The 20,615-nt window shown below is 33.0% G+C and overlaps 1 protein-coding gene across 6 annotated transcripts in view; it reads left to right on the forward strand.

The window, feature by feature from the left end:
* The window catches only part of LOC141450811 (E3 ubiquitin-protein ligase RNF144A), a 146,774-nt gene that overhangs the window by 121,489 nt on the left and 4,670 nt on the right, over positions 1-20,615 (forward strand). For 5 of the 6 annotated variants that reach the window (XM_074121647.1, XM_074121645.1, XM_074121654.1 and 2 more), the window contains 5 exons: positions 11,752-11,989; positions 17,072-17,264; positions 17,393-17,555; positions 18,724-18,890; positions 19,922-20,077. In XM_074121647.1, the coding sequence (XP_073977748.1) occupies positions 11,752-11,989; positions 17,072-17,264; positions 17,393-17,555; positions 18,724-18,890; positions 19,922-20,077 (917 nt within the window). Of the gene's footprint in view, positions 1-3,117; positions 3,438-11,751; positions 11,990-17,071; positions 17,265-17,392; positions 17,556-18,723; positions 18,891-19,921; positions 20,078-20,615 lie in introns of those variants that run through there. The other variant, XM_074121668.1, reaches the window with a different exon arrangement.

The raw sequence follows: 20,615 nt of genomic DNA on the forward strand, positions 1-20,615 counted from the left end.
TCCATATAAGTCGACTGTCTAAATACAGTCCTACGTAGCCGAAATTGTGTGGAGGTCGGTATTTCTCTATTGTGTATGGACTTTAAAATTAGCAGTAAAAATTACAGATTTCTTTGATTAGCCCCGTTTCCTCAAAGTTGTTTTGTGATATTGTTTTACGTCTTGAAATTAGTACCCAGAAATTTGGATGTGCTGTCGCTGATGATATTCCAGTTTCTCATATTCCTTTTTTCTTTTTTTTTTTTGGAATGTAAATTCTTCCATAAATTATACCAAAATTTGGAATTTTATTATTTCGAATATTGTAATTTCTTAATTTTGTATTCATCCCCAAAGATGGCCAGATGGACTGAAATAATAGGCAATGTAAAAAAGAAAAACAAAAAAAACTAAGAAAAATGTTGGTTATTAAAACACCTTACAAGAACAAATGAAAAAAGTAATCGAAAAAAGAAAAAGCATATCTGGTAATAATTGTGAAAGAAATCAGTAGCGAGGTCAAATAGTGTAATTCGACCTTAAAATAGTTGGTCTTATTTGTTACAATATTAGTGAAAAACAAGGAGAAAAGTGTAATTTTATTGATCTTTTTTAATTTCTTTGTTTTTTTTAAATAAGAAACAAAATTTAAAGTGAAGCAAGGACGTTTAGTTGTTTGCATAATTATCCTTCGCTTTGCGAACTCTGTATTTATCTCGAAATCACCAACCAGGAAGTAATCTGTAGCCCTTTATTTTTATAAAAAATTGATCTTAATTTGGATATATAGATTATGCGGAAGAAGATGATTTAAATAATTTAAATAAAAGGCCATCTTTCCAAGTTCTGTTATCCTATATTTTTTGCCTCTGGATCTTTTTTTGATAAAATGTTCTTTAAACATAATCCAAATACTGAAATTTAAGTAATGCTTAGCCATTATTGAAAGAACAGCTTCTAAGGCGGTAGTAATCAAAGGAGCCGAATGGTTATTCTCTTCAATGTTGGATATGGCTTCAGGGGTTTATGTAGATAAGGTTATGATGACTGTTACTGTGATATTTCTACCTAAAAATACCGGACAAATTATCCTCTAAATGTCTAAACTAGAAATATCACAGTCTTCTATCGCAACACCACTAAATAATCGAGTGATAATAAACAATCGATCGGTCTCCTTGTACCTGAAGCAGGTTTCAGATTTGTACGCACAGTTAGTTACTTCTAGAAATAAAAACAAACAAAAAATCTATCCCTGTTCTCAGCTATGAACCAAAATAGTCTCGAATGTTGGGGGGACAATAGATCTGTGAAGATCCCTTTGAAGAAGAAGCTAGACCCAAAAAAGATGGTTTCCTGGAGAACATCTCAGCAGTGGAGGATGATCACCCAAAATTCAGTAGAAGATATAGAAAGTCAAGAGTACAGTTGTATCATGTTGAAGAAGGTAATTATACTATGTAGCAGATTGCCATGAACTAGGCTTTCTTAGAGACGCAGATCTTTTTTTTTTGGAACATGATGCAGTTCCCACCATACACCACCAAGCGGAATGCTTGAGGACAAATAGATCATTTTGTGGTTTAAGGATACAGCGTCCCTTAATTTTTTTAAATAAAGTTTTGAAATCTTTCTAAAATATATATTCTTTTTGAATAAAAGAAAGAACAGGTTTTAGTAGAAAAAATTAAAACAAGGAAAAGAGAAATATAATATTGAAATGGTTCTTTGGATATTTCCATTCAACTTACTGGAACCGGTTAATAAATAAAACTGTGGATATTTTCCTTTTACTAAATTGAACATGCCGCTCTGTAAGAACAATTTAAAAAGAAAAAGAAATCTAATTTGACTTTAACAATCTTAGAATACTAACTTCATGTAATAAAAATATGGCTGTTAAATATAGTTCAAAGAAAAAAAATGCTAGTGGGATTTTTTGGCATTTATGGGGTTGATTTCAACCGGTTTTGCTGCCATTTTAATCTCGAACCATATTCTTAAAAAGCCAATAACTCCAAATTACTGACCATAAGTATTTTCTAAGATCAGATAATCGCTTAATAAAAATGGCAAAGTTAAAGGAAATCGGACGTTTTACAATCATTGCAGTCGATCTGCATTTTTAACACCAAATTTTTGGGTTTTATGTTCATGTAAAATTCCAGTTGCACTTTTTCTACTTCATCGCATTTTGTCCAATGTATAGTGAATTGGCCTAGTTAATAGTTTTTTTTCGCCCTAGAACAGCTTTTCTGAAAAGTGTGGTAACGCTGCTACAACATTTTTTTTCACTGTTTACCACCTACATCAGTCACAAATGTAGAAAGTCAGTGGGGTGTGCCAAAACTGAAGTGAGTAAGGAGGACTTACCGATGATTCGTACTGCAAATCCTTCAGTTATCCCTTTGTCACTTACCTAGTATTCACTAGGGTTATTTATTACCCTTTACAAGGTAATCAGTAAAAAACCAGCCGTAGACCTTCTCTACAGATGAAATCATCTTCGCCTCTTTTGGTGTAGAATATCGACCATTGCTTTGATGCTGTTTCCAGCTTTTTTGCTAGTAATGAATTAATCATCTCACAAATTCGATTGGATTGATTTTAAAATGGTCCAAACATTCATTTTCAGTTTTTTGTTTATAAAATGTACAGTTCTGCTATGAAATCAACAATAATTGTCACTATAAATCATTATAAATCACTATAACTATAAATCAATTACTTATTAAAGTGAAAGAGAAAAGATTCTTGGAATTTTACTGGGTGTAACTTTTGTTAGATTCTGAGTATGTTGTGAGCATTCCGCGTTATTCTTGTTACTTTTAGCGCTAAAATAAAATTAAAATGTTGCGCCAAATTTGTTGCATTAAAAAAAGAAAAATTAAGACATCAGAGGCAAACATCAAAATGTTTCAGTTTATTTTTATTTTTGTAAAAAAAGAAGATAAAAAAGTTTTCTTCTAAAGAACGAGTTAGTGATTTAAAAAATTATATAATTATAGGATTTATTATTCTTCTTTTTTTTGGAGGGAAAAATAAGAGGTTTGCATTAGTAAATGAAGAGTATTGCGCGGGCTGGCGGTCAGTTTGAACCTTCAAGGCCGACCACTAGACTTAGTGAGCGCTGCGACCGCACCAGTCGTCTGGCGTTTAGAGTACTTGGTAGTTGTTGGTCCAACAGCGCTGTTTATTAGTGGAAGATGGTAAAAGCCAAGTCGGGTGGCTAACCGAATGGTTATTGTCCTTTCGGCGGCTTAGCCAACCACAATTACGTGGTCATTGAGTGTGTACTTCTTCTTTTACCATACACAATTTGTTATAACTGTTAATGTGTTTTAGTGTGTGTGTATGATCATTTTAGCCGTGGTTATAACCTAATGTAATCGCAGTGTTGTGGCTAGTGCGTGTAACCCCAATGGGTTTAGCTCTCACGCCTACTGTTATAGTGAATGGTGAGTACATAATTTATAAACATCTTGTCAACAGAATAACCAGTTGTGATTTCTTTAGGAAACTGCAATTCTTGAAAAATATTTATTATTTTTACCTTATCATAGCTCCTAAGAAACAGAAATTATGCGATTGTTTCACATGTTCTAAATTGCGTTTTCACCGAAAATTCACATTTTGTGGTCATTAGCATTCGGTAAAATGTTTTGTGCATTTGTGCGTCTTTCTGTAGAAAATTTTGGTAATACCCTGCGATAATCGACTGCGATAATTTCAGCGATTGTAATTTCTTAACTTGAAGTACCATTTTATAATATTTTAACATGTTTTTTTTTCTTTAGATATCGTAAATTAAATACGACTTTTATTTAGATCATTTTTCTTAAAACATTAGTTTTTAGAGCAGTTCTAAATCGAGTCGTCAGGCCAGGCTTCCTTGAAAAGTACTGTTGTACGTAATTGATTAGTAAAGTCTATTCCATTGCACTTTTCTCCATAATTGATAATACAATAACAAAAAACAAATAAATAGAATTTGTTTATAAACTGTTTGCTGTTTAGAAACATGTTTAATTTGGAAATTGCATGCACACGTGTTATTGCATTTCCATGTATGATGCATTAAACATGTTTAAACATAATGTTCGTAAAGAATTACTTGTAGGAGCGTCTATTTAATGCAAATGCGTCTATCTACAAGAAATGTACTCAGCTAGCTGCACTATTTGCAATTAAAGATTTTACATGCACATAATGTTTAGCGCATTAGACTAAAAATAAATAAATACAATTTGAAGCTTTCTCAAAAAAATAAAATAAAAGTTGAAGTATAAAAAAGTATCATATGTGAACTTACATGATTCATTTACTGCAATTCTGGAAGTCCCAGCTTCACTTTTTTTTTCTTTCTTTATTCAATTCCAACTTATTTAAAAAAAGACCCAGAAGTCCAGAAAAGTGAAAAATCCATTCAGTAAAGAGATATTCTTGGGAAAAGTTTCCAATAAGTGTTCTAGTTGTACATGGATCTAAATAAAAGTAATGACTAAACGATTTTTCAACAAAATAGAGTAGATCCTGTAGAACTGAAAAATCAAAAGTGGCACTTTTGTTTTGCTAGTAGAAATCATCTTTTCTGTCTTTTAAGTAGAAAATGTACATGTTTCTATTTCTTACTAGTTAGTGTAAGGGAAAAATAAATAAATACTAGGTTATTTTGCTACCCTGCAAGAAAATGGGCAACATTGGTTGGCTCTAGAAAAATCTAATTTTTCCGACAAAAATGTTAGAACTTTCTATAGTCAAAACAGCCTGTGACAAGCTCTGAAAACTGTTCATATTGAGTTGCGCCCTTTTATCTGATTTCCTAGATGCTTGAGTGTTTAACTCAATTCTAGATCTCTTTAACAAAAACTTACAGTTTAAAATGTTAAGTATAAGGGTTGATTAAACGCCAAAAGGTACACAAATCAGCAAGTACCCAACATTTCATTAATACTTCATTGATATTATTTAAGTAATTTTACTGCATTAATTTTCATTCATATTTTTTAGAATTTATTAGATGTTTCACAGACCCTTATGCTGACCATTTTAATCTACAAAATATTTGTTCAAGTAGAACACCATTTAACTTAGATTGACTTTAATATCTAATCAACAAACTATTTATCACAGGTTAAAAAGAAAAACTTTATTAAAAAAAAAAAAAAAAAAAAATGAGGCTGAAAAATTCAAAAACTTTTTTAAAAAATGCTTACACCAACCTTCATCAATGATTTCATTTATTTATTTTTATTTTTAAATAAAAATCGTCGGTTTAAGTTCATTCTTCGATTAAAGTAATTGTTACTTTATGTAGTAGTCAAACGTTTATAATAATAGGTAATAATTATCTGGCTTTATCGCAAATAATATAGTTTTCTTCAATTACATTCTCAATCTAGGTATTCTTCCCACAGTATTATATATTTGGAATATAAGATAAATAAGATATGCATATTTTTATGACAGCTAACATAATTATTTCAGTATTTTACTATAAGTAAAATTAGAGGGACTACATTAAATTACAATTGAGAAATGAATAATTATTGTTGAATAATTTACTTGATATTACCTACGCGTTATTTGTGCTCACAAATACTTCGGAAAGTCGAATTCTAGACTGAAATATTGTTTTAAATCCGTGATTCAAATTTAAATAGTAGCCGACTCTGCCTTTGTCTTTTTCTACTTCAACGTGCATGTACATATATATATGTGACTACTCAGAATAAAGGGCATAATAAAGATAAATCAGAAGAATAATTTGGAATAAAGCTAAAATAAAGTACCTATTTAATTACGAAGATATAATATACATTTTATCATAATTATAACAAAAAAATAAAATATTATGAATGAACAAAGGGAAGGGATTAGCTATGCGGTTAGCGTATTGGATTCCCACGTGGAGGTTCCGGGTTTGAATCCAGCGGCAGACCCTTAGATTTTCTCTTTCTAAGAGCTTCTAACAGCTCACTGTCCGGGTGATGGACAGTGTTGTCTGTAACGAGAGAACGCTGTACGGAGGCCGGCAGTGCACTGAAAAAAGCTCCGGGCGCCAATAACCTTAGATGTTGACGCGCCTTAAATCATAAAATAAAAGAAAAAGAAAATGAATGAACTGGCCAGCATAAGGGTCTGTGAAACATCTAATAAATTCTAAAAAATATGAATGAAAATTAATGCAGTAAAATTACTTAAATAATATCAATGAAGTATTAATGAAATGTTGGGTACTTGCTGATTTGTGTACCTTTTGGCGTTTAATCAACCCTTATACTTAACATTTTAAACTGTAAGTTTTTGTTAAAGAGATTTTTGTGCCTTTTGGATAGATTTTCCTTTTTGTATGTTTTGCAAAGTTACATATCTGCTTTATATAGATTTTATTAAAATTGGGAATAATAAATTTTAATTTTATCATTATAACCTGATAAGGTGCTAAGTCGGAACCGTAACTACCATTGGAGAGATCTTTAAAAGAATGATTATAGTTGCGGTCCCCAAACCATCCTCAAAAACAATTTTTTTGAGAAAGCGTTTTGAATAAAATAGGAAGGTAATTTGTACGTGAATAGCAAAATTAAAATGCGATTTCAGTACTTCCCTTTAAGAGGAGTAAGAAAAATAAACTGCGATTACAGTACTTCTCCCTAAAAGGCAAAGAGGCAAAGATTTTGAATCGAACGACAATTCATTGATGTAAATCGGTTCACTCATTGATAATTTAAATGATTGCAGTACTTCCTCTTAGTAGGTGCAAGAGCATCAGCAACGTAGAGGAGCTTTAACCACTTATTCGAGCTGAATTTTATCAAAATCGGACTAAGCGTTATAGAAATATTGGTAATAATAGTTTTAGAAAGGGCCTTATTTGGGTGGGGCAAACTCCCCTCCTTATGAGGCACGGCGTCGAGACTTTTAAAGTGCAAATCTGTACAGAATTTCGATTCGAATGACCCTTTATTCATGCAAATCGGTTCACGTGTCGATAATTTGCAACGATTGCTATACTTCCCCTTAACAAGTGTAAGAGCAGATCGCCGCTTTAATGTTACGTAGGGGAGCCCTAACCCTATCATCCTACCAAATTTTATCAAAATCGGGCCAAGATATACAGAGTAATTAGTAATAATAATTTTGGAGGGGGCCTTACATAAAGAGGGCTAACTCCTCTCCCATTCGATGTACAGGGTCGAGACCCCCAAAAGGCACATCTACATAAAATTCCGACTCGAATGATACCTCATTCATGAAAATCGGTTCACGCGTTTAGGCGCTACGTTGTTTACAAAAAAGGTAACAACAACAACAAGAAGAAGAACAAGAACAAGAACAAGAACAAGAACATTTTTTGAAAATGCCGTTTTTGCTCATTTTCAGCATCTTTTTTCTCAAAATCTATCAAATCTAGGTTGTTGCAAAAAAAATACAGTCATAAAGGAGGATTTGCCCTATATTATAAAGAAAATTTGGGAATTTTATCTTTTATAGAAAAAGAGAAAAAAATTGTCAAAGTTGGGTGTTTTTCAACGTTACGCTTTTTCGTGCAGTTTTTGATGATCAACCCTTATACAACTGTCCTACCGGACAGTTTTAATACTTTTGGGTGTTGGTCTAGTGGTCAAGAGCGTGGCTTTGTAAGTAGGAGATCTCTAGTTCGAATCCCGAGTATGACAGAAAAAGTTGTTTACAGTAAAGTATGAGCTTCCGCTCTCCGTCCACGACACCTGAATTGGTAGTTGGACGTTAAGCCCCGCCTGAAAAAATAGACGATTACTTTACTCTTCTACTTTACTACAATTATTTGAAACTATCTCAGGCAACTTTCAGGCGCGATTCACCTCTAAAGTGCTATTTTAGATGATTATCAGTTCTGGCACTTGGATAATATTGAATTATGAAAAGGCTAACCACATTTCCGTGTAGGAAGAATAACTGAACACCGGAAATCGACGTTCTTAAAGCCGAAAGTAGGCACTACAGTTCTTTGAATGAACAGTCAGAAAATCAATTACTTACTTGGCTGGAACGTTTTACTTTCTGGAAAGTACAAGTGTTGGAACAGATATTTGCTGCCGTAATTCTGGGAGCTGAACTTCAAAAACACCTTTAATCCGGGTGTTAACAGCCGGATTATCAAGGCGTTCCAGTTTTATTGCTAAAACGTATATTCAGACTTACTTAGTGCGGATTCTACTAAGTATTCGTTATCCTGCTATCCATAACTAAGTTGTAAAAAAAAAAAAGACGTACAGTACAAAATGGGACACACCTGCCGATGTTAATGAAAGCAATATAGCGATGTCTGGATCTGGAAGGATCGTGGAATTTGGATTTCTTGTTTGAATCTTATGCGCTCATTGGCTTGGAAGGTTTCGAAGGCCCAGAGATTCAATCGAACATTCCTGTTCCAGTCTCACATCAACATTCTCCTACTCTACCATTGTTTGGATGGCTCAAATTCATGTTCTATTTCATGCTCGGTTTTCCATTGGATCACTTTTCCCTGGGATGCTTTTAAAGTAGTAACTTCAGCCATGAATCTCTTTCTTCAATTTTGGGTTTCCAACTTCTCGCTTTGTTTTTCGTTTTAAATTCCACTTCTTGAAAACTCCTTCTCAGAATATTTCTTTACCAAGTAACTAACCTAAACATATCTGCTCCGGTAAACACCCAAGTTTTCAGAGCCATAGGTTTTTCTTGAATGAACACAGAACGGCCTGATAGATCTACCTTTCATTCCACATAAAATTGTCATCGTTCGGAAGATTTTTCATCAAATAAGTGAAATGATAACTAGAAAAAATTCAGCTACAACAGCCAGAACTAGAGATAAAGTTGGCAACATTGGAAATGGATAGAGTTTAACTTTGTTGTTAATAATTTTCGTTGAAGTGTATTCATATAATTTTGTGAACAATTATGCATTTATTTTATTATTTCACTTCTAATAATAAGTTTGTTTACAAAATAATCGTAAAAGAAAAACCTTGGCAGCTGAGAAAGAGAATTAGTGGTGGGGAGAAAGTGATAGAGAGGGAGAGAACTGGTATCCACGTGTTGCGTCATCTTAATCCGATCACTTGAATAGCATATTTTCTTCTTTTTCTTTTATTTAAAAAGAAGAATTTTCAAGGTTTCAACTCTTTAGTTTTCTTCAAACTCTGGAAATTTGAATCATATTTAAATCCTTACTGACATTACACTGAAATCCAGCTTGGGCAATCCCCAATCCTTCCTCGAAAATTATTCTTAGACTAACTTACCTTGGAAAAAGTGATAAAAGTAAAAAAAAATTATTGATTTATGAATTTACCAAGCACTTTGCGAGAAAAACTTTAAAAAGTGGAAGATACATCCCGTTAGAGTGTTTGTAGTTTCCTTCGTCATACCGCTTTAATTGTCTTCAGCTCTTTTCTTGGGATTTCTTGGCTGACAAATGGTTATCCAAAACCATGAACGAGAAGTGCTTCACACCTCTCTTCTTCGGTCCAGCTCTTGTCCTCACAATTCATCTATCCATTTACTTCTTGGTCTTCTTCTTTTTCTGTTCCATTATTTTTGTTTTGTTTCACTGTAGGAACACTCCACGGTTCTCGTACGTTCTCCATTATTTTTCTACACACCCGCGTCTTTCTCTCAGTTGTTTTTTAGTTTTTTTCATGCAGGCCTTACCTCCAATAAGTAAGTTTGGTATTGTGGACAGAGGCGACTAGCGAACACTCTTCTTTACTATTAATTCCTATTAATAACCATTAAATAAAAAATCTTAAAGCCTAGACCAAGCATCGAACCCCACAAACCAATAGTACATATTAGCTTTGTGGACACTAAAACCGCACTAACCGCTAATTGCTAGTATTAAATTGCTTTCAGTGAATCATTATGGTTATGTAATAAAACTATTAGATTCTTGTAATAATGCAACTTTGTAACTAGTTTCATTTATTTTTCCTAGTTGCAATACTCCAGTATAATTAGTTCGGCTACCGTAGCGCCTCTAATTAGTTATAGTTTTTTGTATATTAGTGTCCTGAAAGAAAAATACTCGTAGTGAGTGACATTTTGTTCATCTCTTTTCTTTAAAGGATCTCAAGTAAATTGATGAAAGATAACTTTGGTTTTTAAAGCTGTAAAAATAAATAAAAATGACTTAAAGTAAGTCACTGATTTAATTTGGATATCTCGTACTTTAGATAGGTTCTCTTTTGTAGCATCTCGTACCTTCAATTCATGAACTTCTAATGAAGAATCAGTTTCTAAAATGTCGACATAGTAACATTACTTCTGTTGACCAGGAGAAGATACAAGATATGAAGTTTAGAACACATTATCTCTGATATAAATATTTAAAGAATACGTACATACAGAGAAATCGGCAGAATAATTAATTACATTTTTCTTAACCAATACAATACGATTTGTGTGTCTAGTTCGAAAAATTGAGTTGAAATTTGCTGGTATATCTTTCCATTAAACAACTTTTTTTTAATTTTTTTTTTATTATTAAGTAAATTTATAAATACTTTGAAAACTAACTTTTAAAACTTCCGTTAGTTTATGAAACCTGTTGCTTTTAAAATGTGTACAACAATCATTTCTTCCTGTGGATGAAGACTTTCACCATTTCCTGTTAATAATAACAAGTAGTTGAAGCATCTACCTCCACCGACATTATTTCCTCTTAGTAGTGTTTTCTTTATTTTTTAACTCTATTACAACTCTCTAATCGGATTTCCTTTTTTCCAACTTCCGATAGGAGGACCAATGAAAAACAAATCTTTTCCTTCATAAGTTTTTCTTGTTTTCCTTTTCCTACTTGTACTTTTTTATGCTTTTTCTTTCTACTTTATAATTTCCTTTGTTAAAGGTCTGTCCTTGTTTACTACTTGGCCATTTCCAAGCCTGAGAGGTAGCCTAAATTTCTATACAGCTTACCGTCGGACTAGTTAGATATAAGAAAGAAGAAATATTTCTGTTCATTAGGAAATAATTGATATTAGCTGATAAAGTAAAAGCAAAAAGTCAAATTTTTAACAATTGCTTGAATAAAGTAATCCTAGTTGACCCTTTGCATTAATTGCGTTGTTTAATTTTGCATTACGTCACTATGGTCCACAATATATTTTCTAAAGCGATGGAACTCACAGCGAATGATGTTTCGTGGTACCTCATTCCAGTCTGGCTGAAGATGGTGGATGACTCAGCTCTTTTAGGTTCTTTGCTTTTTTGGGTGACGCCTTGAACGCTAGTGAACACGTTCAATTGGGTTTAAATCGGCTCCTTAAGTTAAAATTTCTAATTGAACTTGTTGAAGGAAAGAATGATTTCGAAAGGTCAACTTTGTGTTACTGGGAGAAGGGAACAACGTGACCTTTTATCAAGGATATCTCGTCGATATAGCGATGAGCGTTAAATCTGCCTTGGATAAAGATCAAAGATAAACCTAAACCCTATTTCTATGTCACCTGCTGCAACGTCATTGTCACTTCCAGCAGTTAACTCAATGTAGAGTCTTTCACTCCGCAATCTACTCGATCGCCAACTTTTGGCCTTGCTTTTTTTTACAGAAAAGTTGGTTGTTGTCGCATTCTAGAACTCACCCCAATCAACTATAGGATTTAACCTTTAATTCAAAACTCTAATTTCCTTAAATTCAATCGTTTACTTATTTATCTTAAAAATTGATAATATATGAATTTATTATTTGTTCAGTTTATTCTGCTTCAGATTTTTCATTTTGTTTTTATTTATTTTATTTTCCAGAACGATTGAAATGGCGTTCAAGTTTGGCCTTAGGCTCTCACCTACTGTCCAGATGGTCCCGTTCTCGTCTGGACGTTCACAGTGCTTCAGCCGGTGGAGGAGAAGGTGGTGGCGGTGGAGGCGGAGCAGCTGATTCAGCTCTTAGGAAATGCCACACCGTTCTGGCATTGTCCGCAACTGGACATGAACCAATGCGGCCAGTCAACAGACTTAGGCACCATAACATCATGTGTTCTAGGTTAGTTAGTCATCCGTTCATATCTCTTCCTCATTCCCTGTAGAAAATTTGGATGAGGCTGAAAAGAAGAAAAATCACCGGTAACCTTAAGCGCGAAAGGAAATGGCAAATGATGAATGTAGACTTTTTAGACATATTGTTTACTTCTTTATTTTTGATATGCTGCATCCTTAGCCAAGGCAGCTACCTAGTTCTTTGTAATTCTGAACATTTACTACAACTCACTAACGGTTGAGCCACTTCTTGTTTAATGTGGTCAATTGGGGACTTGTAAAAAAGTAAGTAATGCCTATTTTTTCAGGCGGTCTGAAAAACTATCAAATTAGGTGTCATTGGCGGAGGTGACTAGCAGACGTACTTTACTTTATAGACAAGCTGATAATTCAACATAATTGAGATTAATGAATGCTCAACTCCGCAGGAATTCCCGTTACGTATTGATATTAAAGGAATACCCAAAATTAGCCAATATATATCATTAAAACATGTGCAAATGCTTTTTAAACTGAGAAATTACTGCAGAAAAATTTATCTTTTACCACAAATTTTAATTACTTATCTTGTAGGAGAATAAAACATATCTTTTAAAATTGTTATTTAAATTGTGCAAATGTTAAATTGAATAGAGTAGCTGTTTAAACTTTATAGCTCCTTGTGAATTTTATTGAGCCAAGGTAAAAATTATATAATTAACATTTTTTCTTCTTTTTTTTTTTAAATAAACGAAATTAAAATGTAATGTAAATCTGCATTTATAATTAATATATGTTGGCATTAATTAAAATACTGTTGAAAGATATTAGCCAATTTTCGTGCTGTAATTGGATGAATTGTAAGTGATTCAAAAGTATTTTGAAGAAATTTTGCTTTATTATGACTCAGTTCGAAGTGCCTCAATGACTTATGAAAAGACCGTTTACCAAAAATGCTAGTTTTATTACTAAGAGGACTTGTTACACAACAAATACAAGTAATCTTTGAGTGCGGTTATGAATGTGTTTTTCTTATAATTTAGTTTTCTTCTTACAGTATATATTTTTGTTTCATTAGCAACATTCTATATTTTTTTAATAAATATATTTTACGACTAATGATGTCTACAAGTTTGGGCATGCGGTTTGCAGAGAAAGCAACCATTGTTATTAATTTAAATTCATTAATGTAAAAAATTATAAAATCACACCCAAAAGTTGAATGTAAAAAAATTAATTTGTTTTCACATAGTGTTTAAAAAGAATGATATATATTTTAAAGAATTTCATGGCTCGTTAAATTAGATATTCTAGGGCTTACTGTGTTGGTAGTAAAGCTGTTAAAAGTATTGGCCTTTGGCCAAGCTTATAGCCACAGATATAGCTGGAACTCAGTTTTTCCTTGGTATAAATATATAGAATTATAACTATGAGTGTTTTGTAAATCCGTCGAAAACCCTGAGAGACATTGTTCTTATACTGTTGGCCACTTATATTTCAGCAGCCAGCTGAACTTTTGTTTTCTGTACAACTTATTTCTTTGTTTGATGTATGGGTTCACTAAGCTTGGGCGTTCTCTTCTTTACTTGTTCCGTTTCATATTTTCAACATTTTTTTGTTTGATTTCCATTTTACTTCTTCTTACTGTTTCTTATTTCTTTACATTGCGACCAACAATTGAGAGGCAGTTTGCTCTACTTTCTACACCCAAAGCACGTCTATTCCATTGTTTACTCGGCAGTAACTTTCTATTGCGATTACTACTAGCTATGAGTAAACAAATGTTCTTAATGGATGAAATAACTTGAAATGGAAATCGACCTGAACATAAGCGCCACATTGCTCACATTTCCTTACTCTCAAAGTAATTTTTTGTTTTTTTTTGGCATCGGCTTTCGCCATACAGCCAGCATCGTCTAGGTGCTTATCACTAGAATATCACTCACTCTCCATTCTTACTTATAAATACATTCGCTTCACACATTCATCCCTCTACTATATACAACTATTTACATAAACCTTACAACTAATGGATGGATCAGTACTTTATATTCCTGCCATCCTTATAGCTTAACCGAAATTAAAATCACGTAATCCTTCTCTAATCATTTTCTTCCATTCATTCTAATTCGGCTATAACTTTTAAATACACTCATATTTCTTAGTTAGCTATGCTACAGATTTAAGCACATCGAATATTATGTCTTCGTAGCGAAATGGTGCATCTAAATACCTGTATAAATCGTCAAACATTCGTTTCCTTTCTACTACATAACGTGGACATATCATTACAGTTTGTTTGGAATCCTCCTCCTCCACATTGCAATCTGTGCCTTTTGTTGATCCTGTGTAGATACGATACACACACCGCGTGGTTCGCTCTCAGCCTGCTTATTGTCGTAACAACCCATTTATTAGTGACAGTTCCCTTAAACCATGGTTGTCTAGGTAACTAATCTACCATATTTTTATAGAATCTCCCTTTATTACCATTACTGTAATCTGCCTGCCATTTTTTTTAGTGCTGTTTTTGCAATAGGTCCAAATTGACCAGATACGTCTTTGGGACAAGGCCTGGACTAGACGTTAGGTCAGACGACTAAATTTAGGTATTACTCTCAAAGTAATATTCACATCAAACGTTACATCCTACTCTAAACACCGAGTTTCCCTACCCTTTTGTCCAGCGTGTACAGACCTGCACAACTTCTTTCCACCAAAATAATTCACCATCTGTATTTTTTCATTCATTTTTAGTTTATTACTGAACATGCATTTTCAAAAATTTAGGTAAATATAGTGGAAATTCTTTTCTATTTTACCAAAGCCTGTTGTTCGGAATATCCTCTAGTAACAGTTATTTGTTTGTTTTTTTAAATTAACGAAATGTTCTGTAGTACAACCAGAACCAGGTCCACTGAGCCCTACACTTATGGAGACCGCTCATCCTAGAGCAGATCCAGGTGAGGAAACCACTCACCCTTATGCTCAAGGAAGTGCGGCGAAAGAAGCCGACAGTCAGTGATTACTTCAATTATTCACTTATTTCACCTACAATTCCCTTCAAGATTGCAAGATTACAAGGTACCAAAAAACAGCTACTCAAGCTCTTAAATTAGGACCCAATTTAAAAACAAAATTAACAAATATTAGTGCCCATTGTTGGCCCTTACCTACACAAAATTGTGACTTTTTTTCCCTATGACTTTTTAATCTGTTATTTTTTACAACCACATCACAGAATACATCGTTATTTTTTTATGTGGATTGCCCATAAAAAATAGTTAAAACAAAAAGTCTGATTTGGTTTGTTATCGATTACGTCATTATCTAATATCGCCAAATAGTTCACTAAGGTTAACAATCTGAAACCTGTTTGTTTTTGTTAAGATATTTTGACTTTGGAGGTTACGCATGTTTCCTTCATTTGCCTTTTATTTTTTCTCTTTTTCAATGTTTTTAAAATTTTTATTTGATTAGTTATTTTGATTATATTCTTGAGCTAAAGTTTCGTAATTTTTTTTTTTTTTTTTAAATTGGAAATTCAAGTTCTTGTCAACGTGAGACTGAAAAAGTAAAATGTCTGTAAAAGTAGAAAGTGTTCTTCTGTTCGTTGAAGATTTTGTTTCTTTCTTCAGTGTTAATTTGTATCCCAGCCTAACGACTTTGAAAGTATCAAACACTTAACACATACAAAAAAAGAAGAAAACATTAGTCCTCAACAGAGATAGAAGTATGGATTGGTTAAAATCTGTCATCCATTAAGTGGTACTGAAGTGAGTGTTTCTTTACTACTTGTGATCGTTTAGAAAAAGAGTGCCCACGTTCGTATACTATTCAAAAATGTAGCAACAAAGGCATTTTTTTTAGAAAAATCTTTTACAAGGTATCCTCTTAGCTAGCAGTAACTTCATTTCCTCTCATAATGTGCACTGCTTCTGTACGCTACTTAGAAACTCAAGTGAATTTGATCTAAAATTAGGAGTGACCCATCTTATTGCGAATGTTCTAATTTTCGAACTATTTTTCCGAATGTTCGGAAATTGCTGTTAGAAGAGAGACCTGCGAAATATTTTTTGCTTTATCTATTCACCCTATTATTGCCCTTGACTTTTTTATTAGAGGTTTTTAACTGAATGAACTGAAGTAAAAAAAAAAATAATAAGGGTATTGGAACGTTATGAATAAAACTGAAAGATTAAATAGTTTGTCAGCGACCACATTTTATGAAATTTATTTTGATTATTGCTCAAAAACTTGTAATTTTTGGTAGTTTCAGAAATGGAAAACATAAACAAGTATCTTTGACTAGATTAAAATTGACTAGTCTAATTGTAATATTGGTCTAGTAGTTTCTAGTACTGGATTAATAATAAGTTGGTGATTGTTGCGTTCTCGCCTAGGTCACCACTTCTACAGATAACATTCTATCACCGCAACTATAGTATTATCAACATTTGCGTCATTTATCAGTCGGTCAAATTACCAATTATTTAGTCATTGTAATATTTTTATTTATTCTCTTTTTTTATGATAATTTAAATTGTGCATAACAGATCAGTTGTATTTATATTTAAAAAAAAATTCATATTTATTTGAATACTTTTTCACTTTCCATGACTTTTTTTATTATTATTAACAGGTGAATTTTTAATTTGTTTGTTTATTTGATTAATTAGTTATTTTTATTATTAATTTGTGATAGCATAAAACGAGGGATTCAATAAATAGAATAGCTTTAGAATAAAAATTGTTATCTATCGTAGCTCTTTCGCTTGTTTTTATTTAACTTAGCACACAAGCGTCAGAAACTTCGTAAGTGGTAATCAAATTCTCTGCTTATAATTTAGTCTCTGGTGCTAGATTTAATGTGAGTTAAAGAGCATTAAACATGTTATGGATGGGGTAGTAGCAATTGCTTAAAATAAATGTGCAACTACAGAGTAACTGCAAAATTGATTAGATAGTAGAGATGTCTTTTTTTCTTTTCTTTTTTTTAGTTTAAGGCGCTTCAGGATCTGAATTTATTGGTTCCCGGATCTTATTTCTGTGTAAGTTGTGATTTGCTTATGTTTCAATCAAAATAGTGACTATTCTCTTTATTTTACAGATGTTCGAGTTTACTTTCTATGGCTTCTTCGTCACGATATTCTATACAAGAAGGCAGTTATGTGCAAGTAAGCAGCGGCGCGGCAGGTAGCGTACCTAAAGCAGAGCCCAGTATTGTGTGCAAACTTTGCCTTAACTCTGTACCTCTAAGCAGCACATGGACTCTACAATGTTCTTGTGCTTTTTGTAAAGAGGTAACCTAATTTTCAATGTTGAATATTAATTATATGTTATTTTTAATTTATTTACTGTTATAAGAAACTAAGATATATTTTAATATTTTAAAATTAATGACTCTTTTTCTTTCTTTTATAATTTCCAGTGCGTTCGAGCTTATGTTGAGTTTGAAATTAGCCAAGGTGCGTACGAGATATCTTGTCCTGACGCTATGTGTCAGTTACAGGGAATTATTACGCTTGCTGAAATAGGAAATCTAGTCAACTCCGATGTAATGGAAAAACATAGGCGGTACAGGCTCAATAGAGGTAAAAATATTATTTTTTTAAGAAAACCTTTAAAAAAAAGTATTTTTTTAATAATGGACAACATTCATGGTCTGTAAGGTGTCGGGAGAGTTGCCTTATCGTCTCAATTTAAGCTTAAATACAGATTTAATAATAAAAATTAAGCAAGTATTTATTTATTTATTTATTGTTATAGTGGTCTTGTTTGCACATTAACCAATTACTTAAGTAAAAGATACTTAAATACCATATATATATATATATATATTTAAATAGTCCAGTTAAGCTGATTGATATACGGCACATCTGAGAGTAATGGCTATTTCCAGATATTATGTGAAGTCCAATTTAATTTTTCAGTTTTGAAACCATTCTTTTAAAAGACTGTTGTAAAAATGTGAATTACTGGACCAAGTCTGAATGAGTCGTCTTCATTTTATAAGGGTTCAGATTTAAAGATAAATAGGAAGGTGCGAAATATTCAGCATGAACAGAACGGGCCCAAAAATGCTTCCCAGAGAAGATCTCCAGCCTCTACAGGTGAAATGAAGAGTTTCTAGAATGAAAGATTTTTCTAGAAGTACACTTCAGAGAGATATGACAATTGCATTAAGTAAAAGGTGTGAGGTAGAATACTTTGGAGTTTCCACTTTGAATTCCGGATGCAAAACCTGATCGAATGCTCGCGCAGGGTTTAGAAAGGCCCCCGAGCAACACTGCTTTCGTTAAGAGAGTAGGATATGAATTCTACTAAGTAAATTATCTGTGGTATCCAAATTAATTTTAAGTTAAGATATTTTGAGAGTTAAGGAGAGGATAATAAGTTAAGAAAGAGGTTTTCTCAACAGTTTTTCTACTAATGAATGAGATAATGTTTTGGAAGGTGGTAAAAAGCTAAAGAAATGGAGAGGTGCTCACAGATGCTGTTCTGTACTGTGAATTCGCCGAATATCTTTCTCCATGCCAACTTTCTAGTTAAATGAGTTAAGTGAGGCGTTCATTGTGACAAATCCAGTTACTGTTTTCACAAATAATTTTTAATAAGCTTTCCATTGCTTGCTCTAGTCAAAGTAAAAACGGAAACTGGTTATATGAAATTTTGAATTATGAAATTATGTTTCTACCAACTGTTTTCTTAATTATATAAGAAGATATTTCTTTCAATATTAATGTAAATTAATTCTTGCAGAGGTTGAAGATGATGTACGATTAGCGTGGTGTCCTGCGGCAGGTTGTGAAACGGTTTGCACGCTGAGTTCTCAGACTACTGCTCACAGGGTCCACTGCCCTTCTTGCGCTACTGATTTCTGCTCCCTGTGCAGATCATCTTGGCATCCACATTCCCCCTGTCCTCAGGTGAATTGCTTGTTAAAATTTTAATAAACATTGTTGAAGGCGTCCAGTAAAAAATATCGAACTGTATCTCTTCCGCACTTTGACAATGCAACGCTGGTGCAATTTGGTAGCGACGAGCGAGATGATGCAGGAAAATTCATGTCCAAACTTTCTCTTAACATCATGTCATATTTTAGAACGTTTGAGGATTCCCTCTTAATAATGGAATATGTTTAGCACGTCTCCCCTATGATTTTAATTATACAGGCAGAACGCCCTGTCAGGTAGGCGTTCAGCAGGTCTGAACCCTTCAGTTTGGACCCTGTTGGGAATGTGCTAGCTGTGACTTTGTTTAATGATACAACTGGTTTTCAAGCGGAGCTGACTACCATTGAAATAAAAACCTACTTTCAGAAATGGATTGCTTTCTTTCTCAGTTCCTTGGGAGTGATGAATAATTTCTCAGTTTCCTGTTCTCTTGGGCACCTCGGGGATTCTACGAAACGATTATGTTGATTATGCGGCGCGCCAAGGAATTTCGTTGGTTGTAAGTTTTCAACACGTAATTTCTGTTGCGCGAAACTTCGCACTAGTTTGTAGAGGGCTTTTTTGCGCTTAAGCAAGAAACCGAATCCTTATGTGTTGGGGAAGTAAAGGATTCTCTTTCTGAGATTGTCACATTTGGTGAGATATACGATCTTTTCATTATACAAAGCACTGGGAGACTGGCTTGCCACCATTTATCAAATTTCGTTCTTTTAGCGGTAACTTTTGATTATCCAACATCATCAGCTGGATTATTTTTGTTTAAATCTGGTACTTTTTTTCGATTTTGACGAATGGACCCCGGAACTATGGACAGTATTTTTCTGCGTTTCTTCTCCATCGGGAGTCGTCCTTTCGCTTAATCAATAGATCATGTTTCTTGTAAATTAGAAAAGTAAAAGTTAAGTAAGTTTTTCAATTTTTTTTTTTTTTTTTAACATTTTGTTGTTAAGTTATAATAGAATTAGTCTTAAATAAATAAATAAAAATTGTTGGATTTACTTTAGGCACAACCTGGACCTCCGGGTATTCCATTTGATTCTGATCTGATTAAATGCTGCCCAATGTGTGCGGTCCCCATAGAGAAGGATGAAGGTTGTGCACAGATGATGTGCAAGAGGTGTAAACATGTTTTCTGTTGGTACTGCTTAGCTTCTCTAGATGTAAGTATATAAGTTTGTTTAGATTTTAAAATATTAGATCTCAATCGTTAATAAGGTGCTTGGAAACACTGTAGGATGGGACGCGGAAGTGTCCTGCATTTTTTTTAAATTTTATAAAGTAAACCAAGTGTTGTCACTTTTAATTGAACCATTTTTCTAAGAACATGAATATTAATCATGCTTTCCCAAAAATTTCTCTCTTAGAATACAGATTTCTTCAACATTACTTGGCTAGCGCTTTAACTGTTAATTAAAAAAAAAATAGAAATACAATTTTGGGAGAAAATAGGTTAACCTGAAGATTTGTTTTCTAGTGTGTTTATTCCTATAACCTAATGTAATCCTTTACGGTTCGATCATGTGTACATATATTGAAGGCGATGAGGTTTATGTTTAATAAAAATGTTAACCTTAATTAATTCCAACTCTTTTTTTTTTTAAATTATATTTGACTTCCACAATTTTTTTTTTAAATGAAGTGTCGCTCTTATGAAAAATTGTACTATTACGAAAATTTCAGATTTTTTTTTCTGTGAGA

This window comes from Rhodnius prolixus, unplaced genomic scaffold, assembly GCF_049639745.1.
Source record: "Rhodnius prolixus isolate KJV_2025 unplaced genomic scaffold, Rpr scaffold_1, whole genome shotgun sequence".
Classification (NCBI taxonomy): Eukaryota; Metazoa; Arthropoda; class Insecta; order Hemiptera; family Reduviidae; genus Rhodnius; species Rhodnius prolixus.